This window comes from Ptychodera flava, chromosome 17 (assembly GCF_041260155.1).
Source record: "Ptychodera flava strain L36383 chromosome 17, AS_Pfla_20210202, whole genome shotgun sequence".
Taxonomy (NCBI): domain Eukaryota; kingdom Metazoa; phylum Hemichordata; class Enteropneusta; family Ptychoderidae; genus Ptychodera; species Ptychodera flava.
In genome coordinates, this window is record NC_091944.1 from 24,464,998 (window position 1) to 24,490,127 (window position 25,130).

At 40.3% G+C, this 25,130-nt stretch overlaps 1 protein-coding gene and 1 non-coding gene across 3 annotated transcripts in view; one reads left to right on the forward strand and one right to left on the reverse strand.

Moving 5' to 3' along the window:
- Nucleotides 1-4,105: 4,105 nt before the first annotated feature.
- Trnav-cac (transfer RNA valine (anticodon CAC)) lies at nt 4,106-4,178 on the forward strand. The gene has a single exon. It is a non-coding gene; the product is annotated as a tRNA-Val (tRNA).
- Nucleotides 4,179-4,913: 735 nt separating this feature from the next.
- LOC139115847 (adenylate cyclase type 8-like) overlaps nt 4,914-25,130 on the reverse strand; it is a 59,064-nt gene continuing 38,847 nt past the window's right edge. For both annotated transcript variants that reach the window (XM_070678240.1, XM_070678239.1), the window contains exons 4-20: nt 21,502-21,638; nt 20,332-20,443; nt 19,023-19,150; nt 18,373-18,531; nt 18,079-18,217; nt 17,253-17,468; nt 16,519-16,725; nt 15,755-15,852; nt 14,790-14,991; nt 13,593-13,676; nt 12,410-12,585; nt 11,710-11,833; nt 10,567-10,683; nt 9,612-9,758; nt 7,858-7,953; nt 7,165-7,276; nt 4,914-6,736 (exon numbers count right to left, since the gene is read on the reverse strand). In XM_070678240.1, coding sequence (XP_070534341.1) covers nt 6,273-6,736; nt 7,165-7,276; nt 7,858-7,953; nt 9,612-9,758; nt 10,567-10,683; nt 11,710-11,833; nt 12,410-12,585; nt 13,593-13,676; nt 14,790-14,991; nt 15,755-15,852; nt 16,519-16,725; nt 17,253-17,468; nt 18,079-18,217; nt 18,373-18,531; nt 19,023-19,150; nt 20,332-20,443; nt 21,502-21,638 — 2,718 coding nt within the window. In that variant the 3' untranslated portion in view covers nt 4,914-6,272. The remainder of the gene's footprint in view (nt 6,737-7,164; nt 7,277-7,857; nt 7,954-9,611; nt 9,759-10,566; nt 10,684-11,709; nt 11,834-12,409; nt 12,586-13,592; nt 13,677-14,789; nt 14,992-15,754; nt 15,853-16,518; nt 16,726-17,252; nt 17,469-18,078; nt 18,218-18,372; nt 18,532-19,022; nt 19,151-20,331; nt 20,444-21,501; nt 21,639-25,130) is intronic.

Genomic DNA, 25,130 nt, shown 5'->3' on the forward strand with positions numbered 1-25,130 from the left:
GACAATCTACTCTCTATGGACAAATAATCGCTCTGTTAACGTTTTATTGCGTCTCCGTCGACAACTGTTGGTTTGAGCTCATTTTTGGGAGCATCACACAACTAAACTTTAGTCTTCAAGTTAATAGACCACCGCAAAATTGAGAGTAAAAATGTGAACTTTGGCTGAACACGCCCGCTGAATGTCTTAAAACGTTTGAAAGGCGAGTATCCAAGGAAAGGTGCTTATCCTAAAAAAACCACCTCATTCATGTGTTTCCCTACTCTTTGATAGAAAATAAATATTCCAAATTCATGCGCGCGAGAAAACGCCGGACAAATAACATCCAAACTTAATCATTCGTCAATTTAACAAATTCATAGTGAAAAAATAATCTTCAAAACCAGTAGATGATACTGACTGCTGAAAAATCCTCCCCCCCCCCCCGAGACTCATTCACTGTCAGCTGCCTGTAGATGCTGCCGCCAAGAGAGCCGCCTCTGACCCGTCCGGCTTCTGGTGACATATCATAATTTTAGTTGGGTCATATGAGCGACATCGTCTGCTTTTCTATCATTCGCTGACAGTGGAAGGCCTTCTGCGATATGTTAACTTTTCTGGCTTTGTCCGAAGGGCTTTCATGTCTTCCTTACTCAGTCTGGTTTTAAGATAGTACACGCCTCGAAAGGGAAATACTTGAACATTTGCTCAAACTTTCCTGATGAAACTTTCAACCGTTCTCTTACCAAATAAAGAACTAAAATCGGGGGTCACCGTGCAAAGTTTGATAGTAGAGAAACCAATTGCTTAATGATTTCCCGATATTTGAAATTCAATATGGCTGCCATCCCTGTGTCAACTCTACTAAACTCCATGGGGTGAATTAAATTTTGGCTTTTCAAAAAACTAAGGGACCGTCTCAGATTGTCACATAAGTTCAAGAAACGAAATTCCTTCGTTGACATCAAAACCCCCTCCCCTCCCCCTAAACGAAAGTGCGAAATGTTGATGTCTGTCTGTGAGTACTGTAGCATTTTGCTATAGCTACTGGAGAATATGTATCGATCCCTTGACCACATTACATTTACATCGTAAAGTAATCGATCAAATTTGAGTACTATTAACCATAGCGTGACACGAACGAGTTGGAAACAGATACAGCAAAATTTGTTGGTACGATTGTGCAGATGTTTGTTTATTTTTACACACAATGTAAAGAGAACTTGTGACGATAAATAAAATTGCGAAAGTGAAGTTCATTAATAGAATGGAGGTCAAAACCCCTCCCCCCGTAAACGAGCGAATTTTGCTTTTTGAACTTATGCGACAATCTGAGACTGTCCCTTACTAGTAGACGGTGAAAGTTTGTTTTCTCCAAGAGCTTTAAAATGAGCCCCCACAGGTTGAAGATCAGAAAAGAATGGAAGAAATTTAAGAGTCCGAAAATCTGTACCCGAGGCGCGTTCCACCTTAATGAGATTCATGAGATAATGTCATCGAATGAGATACTATATACTGCATATTAACCTCGTGAGAATTATATCTGCTGTACTATTTTTTATTGAAAGATTGATGGTATAATAATGGATGGTATGGTACATATGCTGCACCCAGCCTCTCTCATTATTGTAAAGAAAATAGTATATATGCCGTACATAAGTCTCATTCGATGAGATGTATGCCGGTATCATTGAGTAAGATATGGTATATATCTTGGTTTCATTGAATGTGATACAGTATCTGTTATACGCTAGTCTCATTGAATGAGGTGCATATATAATCTCATCTGATAAAATGACCTTTCAAACTTACGTACAGCTATTATGGCTAATAAACCCAAACGCAACTGCACAACCATAAAACATCCAAGATGCAAAAAAGAGCAAAAACAGACCAGGTTTAAAATTATGGATATAAAACTTGGGAAGTAGTCTACAAAGTGAGTGCTTCACCATATTCATTGTTTCAGTATATTTAAGCTTAAGGTAGTACACGCCTCGAAAGTGAAAGACTTAAACTTTTGCTCAAACTTTCCTGAATGAAACTTTCAACCATTCTCCTGCCAAATCAACAATAAAAGTCAGTGGTCAACATGCAAAGTTTGGAACAATGGAAACAAAGTACCCGAAGTTTACCAATATTTGAAATTCAAAATGGCCGCCATCCTTGCGTTAACTCTATGGAGAAAAATAAAATTTTGAAAAACTAAGACGGTGAAACTTTTTCTCAGTCCAACAGCTTTAAAATGAGACTTACACATACAAGTGGTATCCCAGAAAAGTATTGGAAAAAATTGAGGGTCCGAATATCTGTCCCCGAGGCGCATTCTACCTTAATATAACGGTATGCAAATGGTTGTAGAGGAAAACTCAAAAGTAAAACACCCATAAATGCAGTGCCTCAATTCTTTGGGCTGCAGAGTTTGGTCATAAGACTCATAACTTACTGCTGATAGAATTATTGTCAAATAAGCAGGTTTTGTCAGAACTTGACTTACAAACATTAGAGAAATAAAGTACATGCACCATTATGTTACATGAAATTTGTAACTTTGGGCATAAACCCAGTTTTTAGGATATAGTAGGGTCTATGCTTTGGGTCAACTTTGACTGGTGTAGCACGCTGGCAAGAGTGACGCTTACCCATGTCGGCCACCTGGTACCACCACTAAATAGTGGTTCAAGATTACCCCATAGTTATTATCATTTTCTGTTTGTTCCTTTGACCTTTGTAAATTATAAATTTACCCAAAAGACCATATAGTCTATGATTTACTGTAGTACCTTGAATGATACTGGTTATTGGACCCGTTCGACTGTAGGGTCTGTGACCTGTTTTGGTGTTACTTAACTATTGATCACTACCGCCACATACGATATGCAGTAAATAATTCACTGGCAGCATGTCCCCGTTCAATACACCCTTTCCGTACACCGTGGAGCAATATACGCCTGAAAGTACGTTGAAGTTCCCGTCGGCTTTCCAACCTCATACCAGATCATCGACATAACGGTTGGGCTCGAAGATTGGTCGCCGGAGGGCGCCCCTTCATCGCTTTGTACCACGTATTGATATTTGGTATTAAATCACGGTCCAGAAGGAGACACAATACGGCTAAAATGGCTGGTTTCTTTGTGACAGAGCTTGATATGGATAAACAACAATCAACACCTCAGTGAATGCAGTGCATGTTATTTATATGTCATTTTTACCGGTTGAAAGTTACAACTTTTTTCACGTTTTCCATGCGATTGGTATGAAATATCCTAAAATTTGATGCCGGCTTAGCCTCAGACTTCAAACTTTGATTTTTTTTTTCAAGTTTTGTGTACACTACACCTACATGTAACATGTATAACGGGTGACAAACCTTCTACATTATAATCACGCTACAGTTGATTGAATGCAAACGGGAAATGAGAGTGATCAAAGGTTTGGTGATGACATTTTTTGACAGAGCATGTTAAAGAATACTTCATTACATTTTTAAAACAACGAATCACCAATTTTTCCAAGTGTAGCAAAATGTCCACTTATCGATGCTGAGAAAAAGGCATGATGACAAATCCCGAGATTCGAATCTATTAAAATCTTGTCTTTGTGGTAGGGGTAAATAGGTATTTCAAGAGCGATGGTGGATGGGCTGTTTTAAGCATGGGTTATTTCAGAATTTGGGGCGTCATATCTATCAATTTTATTATCGCGATGGGCGATTAACTTCATTGCCACTAAACGATATGTTTGGATCTTCGCAATTATAATACACAATTCACACCAACAGCAAAGTCAGAAGTAGCTAGCTTGTCTTCAACATAATTACAACACTGAGCAGTAACACTTAATTACATCGACAGACTCTTAAGCGTCGGTTTTAATCGTCGAATAGTACAACAGTAGCTATTCTATTCTTTTCTATTCTCTTTTCTTTTGTTTTCTTTTCTTTTCTTCTATTCTATTATATTCTATTGTGCTGTGCTCTCTAGCTTTATTGATGACAAAAGAAGGCTATATATGAATACCCAAATAACATGCAAATTTTCACACTAACTGTTTGAACTTACCTTTGAATTAAAAAAAAAAGGTGAGCTAATTAAGACAATAATACATCACTAAATGAAACAAGTCAGTTTCCGTAGTGTAGTGGTTATCACGTTCGCCTCACACGCGAAAGGTCCCCGGTTCGAACCCGGGCGGAAACAACTTTTTCGCCTTTTAACTTCATGGCAGAAAAGTAAAGGAATATACGGCTTGACATGTTACAAGGTGTTGAAATTGCGAGCTATATATTTTCCACTGGCAATGACTCGTTATCGATTGATTTTGCACACCTAAACAATTGTCATTAATAATTGTTTTTAAAAAAATTGACCACAATAATTTAGGAAATCGTGAATTACATGTTTGGTGACCGCAACTGGGTCCAAGGGTCCAGGAGTCTGCGCAGTAGGGCTGAGCTCGAAACGCAGCCGGCTGGGGCTGACTCCGCTATATACCACGCTCAACTCTTTCATCCAATGTTACGTTGACGATCACCATAGTGCCCGGGGAACTGAACCAGTCTTGTGCAGGGTTATAGGATCAAGAAGTAACTGAGGTGATTGACCGACAAAGGACACTGTGAATGAGCATGTGCAGTCATAAAATAATACGTTGTTCACATGCACCAAGGTTGAAGAAATACAATACAATATTACTATGTATTTCTCTCTCTCTCTCTCTCTCTCTCTCTCTCTCTCTCTCTCTCTCTCTCTCTCTCTCTCTCTCTCTCTCTCTCTCCACCTCTTCCTGTTTCTGTATGTCTGTCTGTCTGTCCCTCTCTCGCGCGCTCTTTGTGTCATTTGAAGATTTGGTCGTCTCGAAGACGTACATTTTCATTGAAGGGCACGGAGTTACCTTCTAATTTTTTAAAATGTATGACACGCCACACATTTACGTTAAGTTAAGTGATTTAAGTGAATTTATTTAAATACAACGCTTAAACTTTATTCGACGGTGTATCTTCGAAGGTTATTATAAAACAAATTATGTACATGCTCCTATACACAGGTCGTTTTAAATCAATATTACATTGCTGAAAATAAATATCTTTTGCACGTGATCCTAAGAATTGAAGTCATCTGCTAGAATGTTGCGTATCTTAATGAAATGTGAAGAAGACATTAAAATCGATGACCAATACGAAGAATAGAGTGCTGCGGTCTCATGTAAAGGTGCCTTAAAATTAGCACTTGGTTATATCATTCCGAATACAATGGTTCGAGGGAAGTCGAGTGATAAATATTCATGAAGAAACAACCTCCGCTGCGGCATGAACAAAACTCCGTACGGTGGAAAGGTGAGGGGCTATTTTATACAACTTCTTTGCTTCTAAACATCTGCAAACTCGCCGCACCCTTTACTGAGAAAGCGAATTTATTCGCAACGCGGCAGCTCTGTCTCTGAACGCGAGCATGCGCAGTTGTGTAAACACGAAGAGTAACAGAAGTGGGCAGCCTATCATCGAGCATATTCAATAAAACGCAAATATGAAATCAGCTCAAGTTGCGAAATGTTGACGATTGTTTCGGGAAACCATCCACATGAGTTATAAAACAAGGATTTCTGTGTCATAATTCTGAATAGAACTTAACTACGGCAGCTGATACAAAATATGCGTATAATTCTCTATGCCCTTTCGCATGGATACTGGGCTACACACCAAAAAGTGCTCAGGATGGAAATCAGCATACTGTACAGAGCAATCTCCATTGTAAGATGCAAGTATGTCAACTTGCAAGCACCAAGGGTGAAATACAATCTTACGTCAAGGTATTAGTCAACGAAAACAAACGCACTCGAGACGTTGCAGCAATGACGGTATCTTTTACTGTGGCTTCTGAAACACTGCAGGGAAGTCGCCGCGTGACCGTGGTCATGGTAGCCTTGCAGGAGTTAAATGAGCATGAAATTGAACTTCAGCGTTGGCAAATGCGATCGTTGGATGCATGATACAGTATCGCTGAACGTGGGTCACCGAATATCCGAGTTGACTGAAATGCCAATTCAATTCGTCGACTGTGGAAATTCGATTGATTTATCTAGAAAACCGCGGAGACAGTTCACCAGGAGATGTCATCCAGACTCAACTGTGTACTGAGCTGCGTTTCTTCTCCCAGCTCCTTTGGAAGATTCGACGTCGATGGAAAGAACAGTCATAAGCAAAAAATAGCTTTGGCAACCCGTCGTACAACTTGAACTTTACGGCATCCGTAACGCCTAGATTGCGCGAGAGCAAAATTAGAACAGTTCGCTTTTCAGGTATTTTCGATTTCTTTTATTAAAGTGTGTTCTCGCGAGATTTCCTTCATGCTGTACGATGACTTTTTTACGCTTGTCTGGGAGTTCTCGGCCTCGGCAACGCCATTCTCCTTGTGTCTCTGCACCTGCTTGTTTTTCACAAGTCCGTAGACGATGGCGGCCAGGGTGTGCTGGCCGCTCATCCTGCGTATTGTGCTGGTGCCCCCCGTCTGTTTGCTGCGCCCTGTCAAGTAGTACGTCTTCACTTTGTTTTTTAAACCCTTCACGTAGACTAGTCCGTGGTAGTTCAAGGTGAAGCCCCTTCGAGACAGCACCTGGTAGGTCTCTTCAGCGACCTGTATGCAGCCCATCGTGCCCGTAGAGTCCATGCGACTCGCAACGTTGACTGTGTTACCCCAAATGTCGTACTGCGGTTTCTTGGCTCCGATGACACCTGCTATCACAGGGCCTTGGTGAATTCCTGTCGACGTATAAAAAGTCGAAGTGTAAGACGCCAAAAGAACACTTTCTATCGCAAAATCGAACATTTTACTCCGACTTGTTTCATCATAGACGAATTTCCCAAGGTACATGATATGTATATTTTATGAGGTATGTAGATATGCAAGTAATCCTGGTGATGGACTACGTGATGATGATGGCGATGATGATGGTGATGGTAGTAATGATGATAATAATGATAATGATTATGATGAAAATAAAAATGATGAGGGTGGCGATTGTGGTTGTGACGACGATAATAATGATAGTGAGGACGACGATGGTAATGATGATGATATAGGTAGTAATGATGATGATGATGATGATGATGATGATGGTGATGATGATGATGATGGTGATAATGATGCTGATCTTTGAAACAAGACCGCGGTATCAATACCAATTTAACTATTCTCAGTTTGAATGTATTGAAAGAGTGTTTGTTGCATTCCTCCAGTGTGTCGATTAGCGCCAGGGCAAAGTCCGCCAGCGCAACAAGATGGTCCCATTCATCGCAGGACTGAAAGAAAGAGAAAACGAGAGTTAGATCCTATCGGTCACGCACGCATAAAGAAATATCAACCTTGTTTGGCAATCCTTTTCTTTCATACGAGAAAGATTAGATTCCTGTCAATCAATAGTGTCAGATATGGATTTCTTTGTTGTGGTTTTGCATTAGTTTAAATTCTGAAGCTCAACAGCTAATGTTTTATCATAGGCCCTCCAGAAAAACTTGTTTTTCTCTAGGATCTATGGTTGTACTAAGTAATTTTAAATGATTTTTGCGAGTGGATGCGAATTGCGAGTTAACATAGCTCTCACAAAAAAACACATAAATTTGTCGCCTGAGGGCGTGCTTTCCAAAAGCATTGATTTGTAGGCTTTCACCGGTGAAAGCCGACAAACACTCAACCCAAATGAACTGTTATGTGAGGATAATGACAATGACAATGACGATTTGGCAAAGAAGACACCCAGTCTTAAAACATTCCTTTCTCAAAGACGACGTCAAGTGTTAACAGAACTTTCTTCATTTTCCTATTCTTCTGCAGAGCAGTAGCAACAATATTTCCAAATAATAGCCTCCCCCAGGGCACTCACCTGATGTCTGTCTGGCGATAGACCAGACGCTGCCATGTACGTACTACCAATTGTTTTGATCTTCTCAATGCAACGAAAACGCTCTTCACTTAGGAGCTGCAGGAAGTGTGAAAAAATTCACCAACATTTGTCTTTAACCAAGCATTAAGCACAGGGCTCTCACAATAAAAATCAACACCAATAATGAGATGGGAATCGGTCCGGATATACCCGTAACCATAGAGAAAGATAGATAGAGTGGCAACGGGTATTGTTTAAGGCGTGAAGCGGTTACGTAACCCATCCATGTTCGCCTCGCCTCAGGTTGCCTTCGCCTCTCTTTTCCGAAGAGTGCCGACCATGAATCCTTCGGTAATTTTCGGATTTTCGCCAATTGTTAAGCGAAAGTATGTTCGGCAAAGTTTGTGTTGTTGTTGTCGTGTGGTGCTGAGCAGAATTGACGTGCTGGCGAAAACGGGAGTGTTTTGAGCTTCAGGAAAATGAGTTTTACCGTTTTAAAAATTCCTCTCATATTTTTATGAATATATAATGAGTGTATTTGAACCAAATTTGAAAGTCTTTTATCGATACTGTCTGGTTTTACTCAATGGTTTACGGTCAGTCATACTGTCTTTTACACGTGCGTCAAGGAAGGACATGTTTATGAAACTGCTGGCGTGTTATGTTTTGATTGGCGTGAAGCAGTGTTTCTGGCCTGAGAGCACACAAAGTAACTATGGTTGCTACGCGACTGGCAGTACGATGCCATCTCGTCGTATTTTTCGCATAATCTCGTGTAATTATCAACCACAAACAAAGCCTCCAAAAAGTTTAACACCTTTGAAGCTCATTTTAATATGAAAAGCCAATAGTCTACCGAGACGACCATGGAACAAAAGGCATGCAAGTGTTGCCACTCTGTCCATATGTTTCTCTGTGCCGTAACAGACCTGGGCAGTGGTGGTGTCCACTCTCATTAAAATACAAGGTGATAATAAGAGCATCGCCACTGCTTATAGTGCATTATATGTCATCACGGGAATGACGTATCAGATCTGACCATGTCCCCCTTCTTCCAGGCATAAATGTGTTTGAAGTCGTCACGGTGTTAATTGAGTATTTGAATAATTCTCTCTCTCTCTCTCTCTCTCTCTCTCTCTCTCTCTCTCTCTCTCTCTCTCTCTCTCTCTCTCTCTCTCTCTCTCTCTCTCTCTCTGTTCTCTCTCTCTCTCTCTCTCTCTCTCTCTCTCTCTCTCTCTCTCTCTCTCTCTCTCCTCCCTCCCCCTCTCTCTCTCTCTCTCTCTCTCTCTCTCTCTCTCTATCTATCTATCTATCTATCTATCTATCTATCTATCTATCTATCTATCTATCTATCTGTCTGTCTGTCTGTCTGTCTGTCTGTCTGTCTATCTGTCTGTCTACTTTAACAGAGGTTGGCAGAGCACGCCACCGCATGTGATCTCACTTCTGAAATTCAAGTTGATGAATCGTTGAACTGTTGTAAAACAAATTATCGTTTATTTAATCTCATAACACTGCGTGAAAATGATGTGATGTGTGGGATTTTCTCGAGTTGTTTAACTCTCACATCTGACGTGTTTTAACCAAGCGCTTCGAGAATGTCTTGAAATTTAGTTTCGGTTAGTAGAGTACTATTCGATCTTTGTTATTTTTACACCAGTTCTATAACGTCCTCGTAAGGTTGTCAATTTGAAACTAAATAAAAAGGGTATTTACAGTCATACCGTGATATTGAACATAAATACTGTTCATACCTCGTCAAAATCTGCGATGATTTCGTTCAGGAGACGAAGGCATTCCACTCCTTGATTTTCGAAATCTGACTGTGAATAGAAGTTGGCGAAGTTTGGAATCGAGGCAAACATGACACCGACCTTGTCATGAGATTCCGAGTACAGTTCCTGAAATTAAAGGAAAATAAACGGGATGTCAAATCAACATTCAAGTTGATATAATGAGTTACAAACAATATATAACATTGTTGTGTATGACTATCAACTGATTTATTGTTACCTAGACTTACACTGTAAATAAAACTTTTTTTATGCGATGTAGAAGAGTTATCTCGAAGTAGAGAAATTATTGGGAAAATTCTCGGCTGAAACTATCTTATCAGGTTCACCCCACATGCGAAATTGTCACGCGTCCATACAATTCGGTGAAGACAGCTGATCCATATCAAAGCGTTCCACATAAAAAGCAGCACTTATGCTTAAAGGAATACAGTCACCTGTAATCTAAATATGCCCATATACGGTCAAACGGTGTTCCTTGGTATTCAAAATGCCCATGTGAGGGCGCTGTTTTTAAAAAGCGGTCACCCGCTTAAAATCTGTGATAGGTTAGATTTTCTCTTTCCATGGTAACTGTGGCAAAATTGGAACAGGTGAGAGTATACCTTTAATAACTTGATGAAAGGACTACATTTTACAATAAATCATAAACAATTCTGTCACCCTATGATTCGATGATGGATATTGTGTTACATGTAGTTCGTGTATCTGCATTGCCGTGAATTTAAACTTGAACACGGCTTTTTGATAGGTTACTTCATCTGTGACACAGCTTTATCGAAACTGTTTCCCGCGTTCACATTGTCTCGATGCAGCCTATATATCCTTGTAAAATATGTCAAGTATTTGGTGAGGGCGCACTTTGCCTTGCTTTTCAAACGCGTATGTGAGATTAGGAGGAAACCGTTCAACTCACCTCGTTCTGTCTGTCCTTTTCTAAAAAGTGCCTAGCAACGTGCTTGGGTAAGATGTTTCGGAGCAGGTGTTTATTGTGTTCACGCAAGTCCTCCATATCACGCAGTTCTGATTTAGCCTGGAGGAAGAGTACAAAACTCATCCGATTAGACTCGCGATAAACACCACCGAGGCGAGGTGACCTCGTTGCATTCATTTTCCTAAAGTCGCGCTTCTTTTTCTAATTATTTTTGCCAGCATGCTGTGCTTCCAACAATAAAATTACTTATTCCATTACCTTTATTAGATATTGCTACTAAAAGCCCAGTATCTGTACCCTCTGATCGTTTTTCGATCCATAATTTAGCTACAGTTTATTGGTCTACTAGCCACATCGTGTTGAAATACTAAGTACGCGGCTTGTCACTGTTAAGGTAGTACGCACCTCGAAATTGAAAGACTTACACTTTTGCTCAAAACTTTCCTCAGGGAATCTTTAACCATTCCCTTTCGAGATCGAGAATAAATATCAGGGGTCACCGTGCAAAATTTGGCACTAGAGAAACAAATTATTTAAAATTTGCCAATTTTTGAAATTGAAAATGGTTGTCATTCCCGTGTTAAATCTATATGGAAAAATTGCATTTTCGATGTTCAGAACAATAAAATAATAAAAAAGCTGCTTATACCCCATGAGCTTCATACCCTCAAGCGGTAGACCAAAAGAATGTTGTAAAAATTTGATAGTCCGAATATCTGTCCTCGTGGTGTTCCATGCGTTGTCAACTATGAAAGCACGCCACGCACTAACACGCTGCAGCTTCGACAAACAAAATACAGGGTATTTGAAAATGCTATCGGGAATAAACCAATAAACCGCGGTTATTGCATGAGCTTGGAGTAGCATCTCCTGCATTTTGGTTAAAACATTCAAAACTAAATGCTACATATTTTTTTCCCTTCCTTTTAAGGCCGACGACGATTGTGGCATACAGGAAGCTAGCTCACATGGGAAAGATAACAGTTGAACGAATAGAACCTTTCATATGGCCATGAGGTCAACGAAGGCATTACACGCGGCCATGGAACAACCGTGGGAATTTTATGTTGTGTAAGCGAAGCGTGCTCCCACCGCGCTCCTGAGAGCATCGGTGAAATTACCAACCTGTAGTCTCCATAGAAAGTCCAGTCTTGCCGTACAATCCAATGTTCGTCCATGATAGTACAGGGCTAATACAAACATCGCAATCAATATCACACAGGTTTCCTTGATACCAAAGCTTGTCTCCCTGGTTGGTGAAAAATGTGGTAAAATCAGCAAAGCGTCGTTTTAGTTCACAGAGAAAAATGAAAAATAATGAATATATTCAATGACAAAAACAACTGCTGCCCGGGAAATCATAACATGTTATTTGATATACTTTTATCTTGATGCGCACTGACATAAGGAGAAAGGTGTCAACAGCCAGATATCTTACAAATTCTTATACCTGCCCACAGTCTCGCCTTCCAGACCTCGACGCTTCGCTGACTGACTTTAATAATCAAGGTCAAGGGCGTCGCTGAGCAGTATGAACGGACATGGCGAGGAGCGAGCCGACGCGGTCAGAGCCTCGCTGGTAAGTCCTTCGCTCCCCACTACTCGCGGAGCACTTTACCATGATTAAGAGTATTGGGTATGAGCGAAACGTCGAGTTCAGGAAGGCGAGACTAACCTGCTCGCTATCCGACTTTATTCAGCGAATGGCAGCGTTCTATTTACTATTATGAGTGTATTATGTAAGATAGATAGATAGATAGATAGATAGATAGATAGATAGATAGATAGATAGATAGACAGATAGATCATTAATACATATACATACCCTTCTGTGTCACGATAATAATTGTCATATATTTCAAACAAATTTCTGTACGCATACTGTATCAGCACTGAAGAGGTTGTTCCCATGGCAACCAGAAGCAGGAGTTTGATCATGTGATGAAGTCTAATGAACACTGCACAGGTTAGCATGGCCATCACACTGCAGTAAATGTAATACTGTAAGAGAGGGTTTTCAGAAAGTAGTTAAAATAAACGCGAGAAAAATTGTTCGCCCCCCCTGAGCCTGGATAAAGACCAGCAGTACTGCACAAGTACCGATTCGATACTTTAAAAGCCTGCAATCTCTCAAAATTACATCTATTTTTTCGCCATATCCGTAAAGGCTCTTAAAAATAAGCGTTTTCTAATTTACGACGAAATCACTTCCCGCGAAATTGTCGTCAACTTGCTGACAAATTGTCGTCTTCTTTGCATATAATCGTTTGCGTAACGAGTGGTGATACTTATAGAACTGTAATATAATGATAATTATATCATACCAGTATATTGATTGTGCAAATACAGCGATCTGATTGGTCGAAACGCGAAAAGAACCGTGGTACGTATATTGGCGATATACCACGGCTGGCATACGCGCGAGCTCTGCAGCTCGAGCAAAAATCCGTTTATGACGTTCCACGCCAGAATTTCAATATACTATTATGATATAACAGCTGTAATAAATCACACCGAGTGACGGTATACCACTCGATTTTGGCCAGTTCACTTCATATATGCACTCGCCATCGCTCGTGCATATATGTCGCGAACTGGTCAAAATCTCGTGGTATACCATCGCTGGGTGTGCTTTATTGCTTAATTATATCATGATACTGGTATATTGATGGTGCAAATGTAGCGATCTGATTGGTCGAGAATTGAAAGAACCGCGGTATATCCGCGATAGACCACGGTTGACAAACGCGCTTGCCAAGCTGTCGGCAAGAGCAAAAATCCGTTTTTGACGTTCCATGCCAGAATTTCAATATACTGTTATGATATAATAGCAATAAATCACACCCAACGACTGTATACCACTCGATTTTGACCAGTTCACTTAACTGGTGTATGCACTCGCTCTGGCTCGTGCATATATGTCCTGAACGGATCAAAATGTCGTGGTATACGGTCGCTGGGTGTCTTTTATTGCTTAAATATCTCCTGAATGCATGAGGGCGCCTCACCTGGGGAAAATGACATTCCAGACTATCTGGGTCACGTGCCGCGGGTTCTTCTCCATCCGGTTCGCCAGACGCATCGCAGACAAACTGAACGAGACAGACAGAAAAGCAGTCAGGATTGAAACAGAGACCGATAGACAAAGTGAGGCATGCAGCCAGAGAGACATCGATAGTCGGACAGACAAACACAGAGCCAAAGATGGACGGAGTGTGTAAACTTTTTTCACAGAATAGGAAGATTTAACCGTTATATTGACCTACACTGCTAACCTCCTCAATTTGACGAGAATCTTCACAGATAACATATTTAGCCATTACTTGAAGTGTTTAGCGCTTTCAGTTGTGAGTAAAGTATATACTTGCTAGCAGAGTATCACTGATGTTTTCAGCCAACTTGAAAATCCTTGTCTTCGAACTCCATATCATATTGAGTACACGAGTTATGTATAATTTTGAAAATCTGGCTTTAGGTAATTCAGATTATCCTTTGACTTGAATAATCTACTATCTCCTGCAAAACGCACAGTGATCATAATTCACCAAATGTTGGAATAAGTAAAGCCGCATTGAAATGAAGGTATAGTATGCGTGAAAGTGAAAGGCTTAAACTTTTGCTCAAACTTTCCTCAAGCAATATTTAAACCATTCGCTTTCAAAATGAAGAATAAAAGTGGGGGGTCACCGTGCAAATTTTGGGAACTAGAGAAACAAAGTACCCAAGATATACCGATATTTAAATTAAAAATGTCTGCCATCCCTGTATTAGATCTATGGAGACAACTAAAATTTTCAATTTTCGAAAACTAAGACAGCAAAGTTTTCTCACCCAAGTGCTTTAAAATGAACCGCCACACGTGGAAGAACCGAAGAGAATTGTAAAAGTTTGAGAGTCCAAATATCTGTCCACGAGGCGCATTCTACCTTAACTATGGATGTATTTTCAATTATTTTGGGTTTGCTTGCAGAATAAGCTTATAATTCCTTCTTAAACTCATATCGAAATGCGCCATATTCAAAATTTCGCCACATTCTTGACTGAGTGTATGTTAATGTTAAAACTGAATTTGCTTCATTGGGCCATGCCTGTTTTACTCATATTTTCACATTCTCCATGAAGAAGGATAAGAGAACTTTGCTTTTCTAGGTCATACAAATTATGAAGTAATATCGAAAGTAAGTGCGGTTGTCCATTTAACTTACCATATTGCCTATGGTGGCTAAGAACGTGACGGTGACGACAAAGATGATCAGACTACTCCGCGCCAACCTATTCTCAGCAAAGAGGCAGGACAAATCACGCAGAACAGAGGGAAAATGTTTGTATTCTTCCGCCATTACAACAATTAGAACCAGTATGTAAATGACCGTGGCGCCAAGGAAGACCCCAAGCATCACGACTGTCCTAAAGGAAATGCAATAAATATTATATCAGTGAGAAAATATGACGTTCAAAAACACTAGAGAAATCATCGCAATTTGCTGTGGCGTTTAAAAAATTTTGACTGAAAATTGCTGAAAGTTTTATCGGCATTGCAAAAATTATCGATGATGAAAAAAGGCCGTCATGACAGGCCTCAAACACGCTGCATATCAATTATGATTTGTGGTTTAAGGTACTATGCTGTCCTCGGACTAGCTGGCATGCGCAGTTACCAATATATGTTGAAATATTCTGCAACTTCCTGCAATTTCAAGTATATTTTAAAACACCCTACTAGTAGCCGTCCGAATTGCAATTTGTGATACTTTCCGTGGTATTAGCTCCTGACTGAGATTGTATTTCGGATTACATATTTCTACAATGTGAGCTGCAAAGGTCCTGGTTTCTGTATTTCTTACTGACAGGTGTTAATCACAGGCAATGTCGAAAATCAGAATCGGTATTTCCACAGGCCGATTCTATAGTAGTCTGAGTAAAATGCATTTAAAATACAGATAAAGTCGTTTGGTATTTGACTAAGGTTGAGCTTCCTTCCCGCTCTGCAATACTTGAAAAATTACTAATCGAGTTCAACAGAGGCTAGTTTCCTTGCTCTGCATTACACGGAAAATTATATAAAGGTACACATATGCTAAATTGAACGCGCCGTAAACGGCTGAGTCAAATGTGTTCCGTACTCATTCACGGACTTCTGGTATATGACTATTGGCGCGAGTTTTCCTACCTTGGTGTCATCAGCATCAAAGTTGCCATGGTGAAGATGAAAATGATAAATGCGCAGACCACATTGGATTTGAAGGTGTCGTCACGAATCATGGAAAACTGGCAGAGGAAAGACAAACATTGAATTAGGAGTCGCTGTTGCCATTGGTCACGGCACACAGCTGAAAGCTTCAGTAATCTTGTGATAGATAATAGATTAGATGTCAGGTATTTTGACATCAGTCAGTCTTCTCGACTGCTGATCAGTGCCACGGGCTATCCGTCGATCAACTCGCCTGAAGCGAGTCGTGTCTTCCTTCTTGATTTGGCAGCAAGCTGACTGTCAGCGAGCTATGTGACCCTTCTACGATAACAGCAGACCAAAGCCGTGCACTGCTTTGTCCGTGTGAATGAACCACAACGCAAATGACAGCTCACCGACCTGAACTGCCGGATTTGACAGAGAAGCCACTGGCTGCTCTTGGCGCACAGACAGTGATCCGTGCAAATCTGGTCAATCAGCGTGTAAGCCCTGGGCTGTCACGTGGTAAGCGTTTACACTGAACGTGCGTCGACAGATACAAATGTGCTCGAACTGACGGACTTTCAAATAAACGGCTAGTCCCATCAAAAGTGACTCAAAGAGTCATGCAAGTCTCCTGCTATGGATGGTGATTTTTGTAAAAAGGTGCACGTGCCACGTACAATCACAATTATTGAACCAACACAACAAACCTACCAAATACCGTGTATTTTCTCCAGCTTGTGCTAATAAAACTAACTTACTTTGTTTTCAGTATCCTTCTCCTTGAATCTCAATGTAACTCTCCGAACGTGTTCTTTTCGAAGCTGGTCGCCTGAGCGTGTCTCTATGGCATGCGCCACCAAGCGGTTCGTTTCGGTTTGTTTCGCGTCTTCTTCGGGCATCCTCGAGGCGCCCACAATGTGCCTCAAATGATATGGTAAAAGCCCAATTGCATCGGTAACCAACCACTACAGGGAGCCCGGAGAAATATTAAAGACAATAGATAAGAACATGTGTCATAGACGTTTTTTTATGTCTGAATTAAAGATTAAATAATAATAATAATAGCCCCTTAATTTCTTCCTGACAATCCATTACAAGTCTGCCCGTTTTCATCACCGTCTTCTGCCGGAGTTAAGTACGCTAGCTAATCTGTCACTACGTATATCTATAGCTGACTGAATTATGATATAGACTTTCAAACGCTTACCTATGTAACGACATATAGATAGATAGATAGATAGATAGATAGATAGATAGATAGATAGATAGATAGATAGATAGATAGATAGATAGATAGATAGATACATACATACATACATACATACATACATACATACACATACACACACATACATACATACATACATACATACATACATACATACATACATACATACATACTTGCACACGAACATGCAGACAGACAGACGACACAGACACATTATTTAGACACATACATACATACATATTTTGTTTAAATTTTAAACCATACCCTTGGTTCTTGGCTTATAATGTTATCAAAAGGAAGTTCGGCGCTCCAAGATGTCGTTGAAAGCGAGGTTGACCTTTCACGGCATGACGTCGAGCAGCCAGCGGAGGTGGTTCGACTCTCTGGTACTGCTGCGTCACTCTGCCTGGAAGACTCGGTCACGGCTGGAGCGTTTGCTGTCATATCGAGCAGCCGAACTCTCTCCGACATTGAACATCTCTGAAACAATACAACTGACAATTGCTCAAAAACATGCCGTAATAGCCTTCTGCGATATAATAAATGATTCTCTTCGCTGTTCCTGTCCCACATATGTCATCTCTCTCTCTCTCTCTCTCTCTCTCTCTCTCTCTCTCTCTCTCTCTCTCTCTCTCTCTCTCTCTCTCTCTCTCTCTCTCTCAGTCATGTATGTATGTATGTATGTATGTATGTATGTATGTATGTATGTATGTATGTATGTATGTTTGTATGTATGTATGTATGTATGTATGTATGTATGTATGTATGTACGTACGTACGTACGTACGTATGTATGTGTGTGTGTGTGTATATATATGTATGTATGTATGTATGTATGTATGTATGTATGTATGTATGTATGTATGTATGTATGTATGATTATATTATATATGTGTTTGTATGTGTGTGTTTTTGGATATATATAGGTATGCATGTGACATGTGTATGTGCCTAAGTGCGTGCGTAGGTGTACATGTTTGCGCTCTCATTCACACTGGTTCAGGAATATATGATAGAATATTAATTATCCCTGTAATGGAAATGTCAGTAAAATATGACGCTGAATCGTGACTGTTGAAGATATCCCTACCTTAGGTTCATCCCCCATTATAAGGTATGTCTCGACGTCTTTTAACTTAAGGTACGCACTTCTCTCATGCCCGTTGCCCGGCACCACCTCGTAGTCGCTCCCTAAGTATGACAGCGTTTCTTTGGAGATGTGCACTTTTCTGAAGAATGAGTTATAAAATGAAGAGAAAGAGGGGTGACTTTGAGGTATCTGACACTATCGCCGTTGTCAAGGTGCGCCCTGAAATTCCAAACATAAGATTACATTAACCGCATAGTATGCTCATGTTTTAAATTATGTAGAAACTCAACTCACCCTGGCGCGCCGCCTGATTCCATGTGATTCGCTAAAGTGACGTCGTTGCTCCAGACATCAAATTGCCACTTTCGCAGACCGAGCACCCCGCAGAGAACGGAACCTGTGTGTATTCCGATGCGCATGTCTAAATTGACATTCGTCTTCTGTCGGACGCTCCTAGCAATAAGAGTGAAATGGTACAACTGTTTAACTTATGGGCACGGATTTAAAACGTTCAATTGAAATACACACGTTTAGTATTTTGACCATTCTTGCTTCAAATTTTCATTTAAAATATATCACGCCTCTAAATCGAAAGAAACCTACCGTGAATAAATTTTACATTTTCCCTTTTTTTATGAAGAATAAATATCAGGGGTTACCATGCAAAATTTGGAAGTAGAGAAACAAATTGCCAAATATTTCCCGACACTTGAAATTCAAAATGGCTGCCATCCCTGTGTTAACTGTATGGCGAACATTATATTTTCGATTTTCACAAAAATAACCCGGTGAACATGTTTTTTACTCAATGAGCTTCCGAACCCCAAACAAGAGGTAGATAGAACAAAAAAAACAGGAAAAATTTGATAGTTCAAATATCTGTTTCAAATATTTTAATGAAATAAGCTAGATCGCTGACTTTGAATAAGACTATCGTGACTTACTTAATAACTTTAATCATATGTAGCCCCATTTCAACGCAGCACTGCGCATGATCAGATCTAGGGTCCGGTAGTCCTGAAACGCAGTAGTAACAGTCCCCGAGAATTTTTATCCTGAGGCAATGATTCTCCTGTTAAAATAAACGAAAGAATAAGATAAACAAATGACATGTACAAACAGAGTTGCCTAAATTTTAGGCACAAAGCGCCCTCGTATTAACGCAAAGATATACGGGAGCATGGCTCGTGGCAGTGAGATATTGTCAATATTTTTTACACTGAGGTCAGGTGACCACTATGATACCATTAACGGCCGCGTTATGGTTGTTAGTAGTCAATTTCGATGGGAAATTAGTTTCGCTGTTTACCCCCGTTCTGACACTTGTTCGAACTCGCGGCATGACAAATGGCTTTCCCATTTTCAAACTATTTGCAGACATAGAGCTATGTAATCCCGAGAGTGGTCGCTACTGCAGATATTTTTGGAAATTCGCCAGACGTCACATTATCGTCAAGAGAATATTTGTCAGTAATGAATTATACCCTCCCTTGTGGAGTGTCGAGTTAGCATATATATATATATTGGTGCGGGAGCCTGATGAGTTTCTTCTAGCCAAGATGAACAGATTTTTTTTCACCGACTGATATCGCTATAGCCGATGCAATGACATCATCAACCCATCGACCGGACTCTCAAACTTATAGGATACAATTTTGGTTTACCACTTGTAGAGGCTAATTTTGGAGCTCATGAAGTAAAAAAATTCATCATTTTGCTTATTAAGATCGAAACTATAATTTTCCCCATAGAGTTAACAAAGAGAGGGCGGCCATTTTTAATTCCAAATGGCTTGAAGTATTGAATAATGTTTCTCAGTACTCAATTTTACACGGTGAGCTTTAGCTTTTTTCTTGATTTCGAAAGGGACGTGTTTAAAGCTCCCTTATTGAAAGTTAAGGCAAAATTTTAAGTCTTTCAATGTCGAGGCACGTGCGACCTTAAAGCTACTCGTGCACAGCAAGTCCGCATACATTGTAGGGTCGATATGAAGATGTGATTAGGGAGTCGTGTTGATCGTGTTTACCAATATAGCTCTAGAAAGTCGACAGCGCTCGTTTTTTTGCATGGCCACCTTTCAATGATTATAATAAATATTAACACAGGTTGACCGTGTTCCTTAAAGAGTGACGTTCCGTCATGTTTGGTTTCACGCACACCCATGTGACATATTGAAAATAGATGTGAATTTTGCTCTTTTATTACGTTGGCAATGAACCTTGACAGCACGGTAGAACATTAGACGGTAGTTACCTCGGCCAGCTTGTCAAATCTTGCAAACAGTTCGTTTAGAGTGCGCACCAAGTCTTGAGCATGGAGTTTGGAAGCCAGTTCCGTGAATCCTTTGATGTCAGCAAATAAAATACTGCGGTAAAAAATGCGAAGGAGTACATTTTTCTTAATTTGGAATCTCTTGCAGGAAATATTACTTTTACCTAAATAGTAATTTCTAAGCCAGACTCTAGTAGTTAACCATGATTCCCTATAACTATAGATAGTAAGGGGAAGGTGTCTATGGTATAACAAACTCTTCTTATTGAATTAGATAAATTATTGACTGATTTCCGTTCACCAACAGGCAATTGAGGGACGGCTGACAGATATGCGGACAGAAAGGCAGGCAGATAGACAGACACAGAAAGCGAAAGACAGACAGGGAACTTTATGGGGTCAAACAAAAAGATAGGGGTAACAACGGAAATAGAGGGACGACAGAGACAGAGACAAAGACCGAGATAAGGTGGTAGGTACACACAGCCTGGTAGAGAGAGAGAGAGAGAGAGAGAGAGAGAGAGAGAGAAGAGAGAGAGAGAGAGAGAGAGAGAGAGAGAGAGAGAGAGAGAGAGAGAGAGAGAGAGAGAGAGAGAGAGAGAGAGAGAGAGAGACAGACAGACAGACAGACAGACAGAGACAGACAGACAGAGACAGACAGACAGACAGACAGACAGAGACAGACAGAGACAGAGACAGACAGACAGACAGACAGACAGACAGCAAATCACAGACACTGATATTGGCATTGACAAAGACATGCTAGAGGCGTAAACAGTCGCAAAAGCGCTGTTACATGTCTTATAACAAAAAAAGCCCGAAAAACAAAGAATCTTCGCTGTACATTTGGTACAAGAGAGATTAAGTAGCCCTCAGGGCGATTCTGTTGACTTGTTGGTGGATGCGGTGAAACACAACTCGAGGTATGATAGTATTGTATCTCGGGAAAATTAACTCCTTTCACCGTAAGAGATGTTTTGATCTAAGACTGGGTTTTAAAGTCCAGGGATTATTACGAGTCCTTTCTTCGTCACATCAAAATACCCTGCAAATTTTAGGTAAATTTTACGGAATAGGAGTTTTGAAATTCATACTTCGTCGGCGTCCTATCAAAGAATAAAGTAAAACACACACGCTTGCTGGTATACGCACCTGACATTTTCATAATGGTGGATGTAAATCTTGTGAAACTGGGCTGGCAGGAAGTTGTCTTCTTCCATCTCGTGAGCAATGTCGTCAATCATTTCCAAGGCGACGAATTTGGGAAGAACGGACAGAAGTAAGCGTTGCTATGGAGAAAATGACAGAAGGGTCATTTACCAGGTAAATGCCGGACTGTAACCATTTGTATTGCGAAGATGTTCAGGGGCGAGCATTCGCTTTGGTGTTTTATTATTGAAGCTAATGTTTCCGATTTCAATCTCTTATCTTTTGTAATTATAAATTAAATTTTGCATGTGAAACGATGAACAGACATACTTTACATAGAAAAAAAATAATCTACGTGTGTATAGTGAGTAAGTCATATGAGTACAGGTGGGCCAAAAAGTATCTATGTAGATAAGGCCATCCATCCTTATATCCCACAATCAATCAATCAATCAATCAATCAATCAATCAATCAATCAATCAATCAAAATAAATCTATCACTCGATCAATTGGTCGAATAATTAACTACAACAAGCTCGCAAATGAGACATTTTATGGAAGTGTTAATATTGGAAAACTCAATTTACAAGTACGTGTATGGTCTTTGCATCGGGACTTCTAGACAGAATGTGAACGTCACAGCGTGCGTGCGTGCGGGTAAAAGAAGCAGTTCTGCCGAGTTGGCATCGTAAAAGAAAGAAATAATAAGAGATAAAGAGTTCGCAAGCCATCAATTACAATATTGGAAATGGCAAAGATTACAGAATTGATAATTTAATCAATTAAGCATGAATTGGAACTAGGAGCCGACTTGCACGAACGAAGTGTCACGCTACTAAAAGCGAATTTGCTTCGTTTTTAAAACACAACAGTGTAGTGTGTGTTCCTTTGCATGGCCTTCATGCGATCTGCTAAAGGGTTATTTCATGTCCACTTGCAGCCAATTTCCTGCAGATTCTCATTGGAAAACCGTGTTTGCAGAGAGCAGGTCTGGAGGGACTAGCATCAGACATGGCGCTCTAGATAGCCCAGTGACTCTTCAAGATTAATCCGGGTAAATTATCCCATTGTCGGACGAACATTCTGCTTTGGATACAATTACTACGGGTTCCAAAATATTGGGCACGAATAGCAAAATTTCGCCTGTGTTTTGGACACAGACTTTCCACTTGACCGACTGGCGTTTCCGCCGACGCATTAAGAGCGCGTCGTTCTGAAAATATCGATAGAATTTCTCTGCGTCCCTAATCGACTCTCGCGACAATTACTGTGACTGTTGAATTCCTATAAAAAGCAACGTCGGAATTTAAGTACCTCGTTTATCTTCAATACACACCAAGGTATGAGAAAATGGAACTCAAAAGTTCCATTTCTCGATGACCTTAGTTCATATTTTTCGTATTCAACTACAAAACAATTATAGTCTTGTATTCTTTTTATATCGTGCCGCGTCCGTTCATATCTTGCAGCAGACGACCACACTGATCACGTGTGGTATAAGAAGTGAACATTTGTCGAAAGACGAATGAATACACCACATCACACAAGACACTTCGCATTTTCCCAGCTCCCTTACAGTCATCGAAAATATTTTTGATCGAATGTATAATTTGTCATTGCAATGACCTAAAGCTCCATTTATTTTTGCGTTATTTTTCAGTCTGCTGCTCCGTGTGTTAACCACACTTTTGGGCCAGTAGCTTTGGGCCGGGAGTGCGACCACAAGCTCTTGGCTTTCTTCGCACTATGTTTTCGTGTCGACTACAGTTTCTTGTCCCACTCCCTATAAAGCACGTTGAGATACACAGTGTTGAGCTTGTAAACTCCGGCTATGTATATGAAGAGTGCGATGTTATTGATGCAAAGTGAATTCCAGTGCGTATAGGTATTCAAATGTAAGCAATAACAGCACATTTTACACTTATAGATCCTGTATTGACAAGCTAAGCAGTTCAGGTGCAGCCAACGAACAATGCACTTTTAAAGGGGTCTTTACTACGACAAGATATATTGTGCATGACAAGTAATGTGAACTGACTAATTTTAAGTCATGAGGGTAATTAATTAGCTGTTCATAATTTGCCCTCCCATTGAAATTTTTTCGACTTACCCTCCCTCACTCAAACTTCATTTTTACCCATTCCCCACTTATTTTTGCCTGTTTCCCCTCCCCGCTGTCAATTTTTGAAACTCCACTGCCCTGTTGTGAAAAAACCTGCCGATTTCCCCTTCCTTCCAAAAAATTCCCCTCAATATTTGTCATTCCATTTCCCCTGCAGACATGAAGCAACCCTACCCCGAGATGTAAAGACCTGTCGATTTTCCCCTGCCCTGTGAAAAAATTTCCCCTGAAAATTAACATTCCCATGCATGCAGACATACACTGCGGTGGCCTTCTACCGGAGACACCATGGCTCAACTTCTCCTGTAGCTTCCCCTCTCTCCTTGTTTATCGCCTAGCCCTGTCCCCAGGACAATCAACCGATATCTGCCCTACCCGACAAAAAAATCTAAAATCTGCTCCCCTGCAACCCAACTATTACGTCCCCTGCCCAAGCAAAATTTAAAATTTCCCCTGCCCTCAAAAATGCTCAAGGAATAGCTTTTTCGATGAATAGCTCCGTTGGCTGCACCTGGCAGTTGGCGTTTCAACGTGCTTTTTGGGGGTAGAATAGGAAACTACACTTCACAGACAAAACAAACTTAGTGAAAAGAAAATCACCAACTTGAAGGCAGCTTACTTTTAATTGTTTTTACTCTGTAGTCACTCACTATAGACCAGTCAATGTAAAAACATAACGCTAAGCATTGGGCTGTATATAAGTGAGGCCCCTTGTGATTGCAAAATATGGATATATATCGCTTGTTCAGCACAAATTCATTTGCCGGCAATAAAAAAAACCACGCACTACGCAACGCAGCAGTACCTCAACTCAAACACTTCCAGCATTGATGAAAAAAAAGCCTCTCCCGTTGTCTGTATCGACAAGACGAAAACAGTGTATTTCATCGTGGTTTCGCCATGGAACGGTAGTTGATACAAACACAAAACGCGCAAGTAAGGACAAATCCATATTCTACGTGTCACAAACGTCACCGTTCTTGCACGCATTTAGGTAGAACACCATGGGAGGAGTTTGGGCCTTCTTATCGTCGAAAACTCAGCGGCGTTTTTCAAAGAAAACATTAGCCGTATACTGTGAGCATAACAACCAATTACATTTCTTTGATGTTCCAAATGCAAGAGTATGGCCATAAAACATTACAGTTAACTTTTTTGTCTTCCATCAGCCTTAATAAATTTTATATTTGATTTATGGTAGTATGCACCTAGACAGTGAAGGCTTAAACTTTTGCTCAAACTTTCCTTGAAGAATCTTTATATCATTCTCTTTCAAAATCAAGAATAAAAATTGGGGGTCATCGTGCAAGTTTTGGTACTAGAGAAACAAATAACCCTAGATTTACCGATATTTAAAATTCAAAATGGCCGCCATCCCTGTGTTAACTCTATGGAGAAAAATAAAATTTTCGAATTTCGAAAAACTAAGCCGGTGAAAAGTTTTCTTGCACCATGAGCTTTAAAATGACCCCGAAAAAGAGGTATATTAGAAAATATTTATAAAAGTTT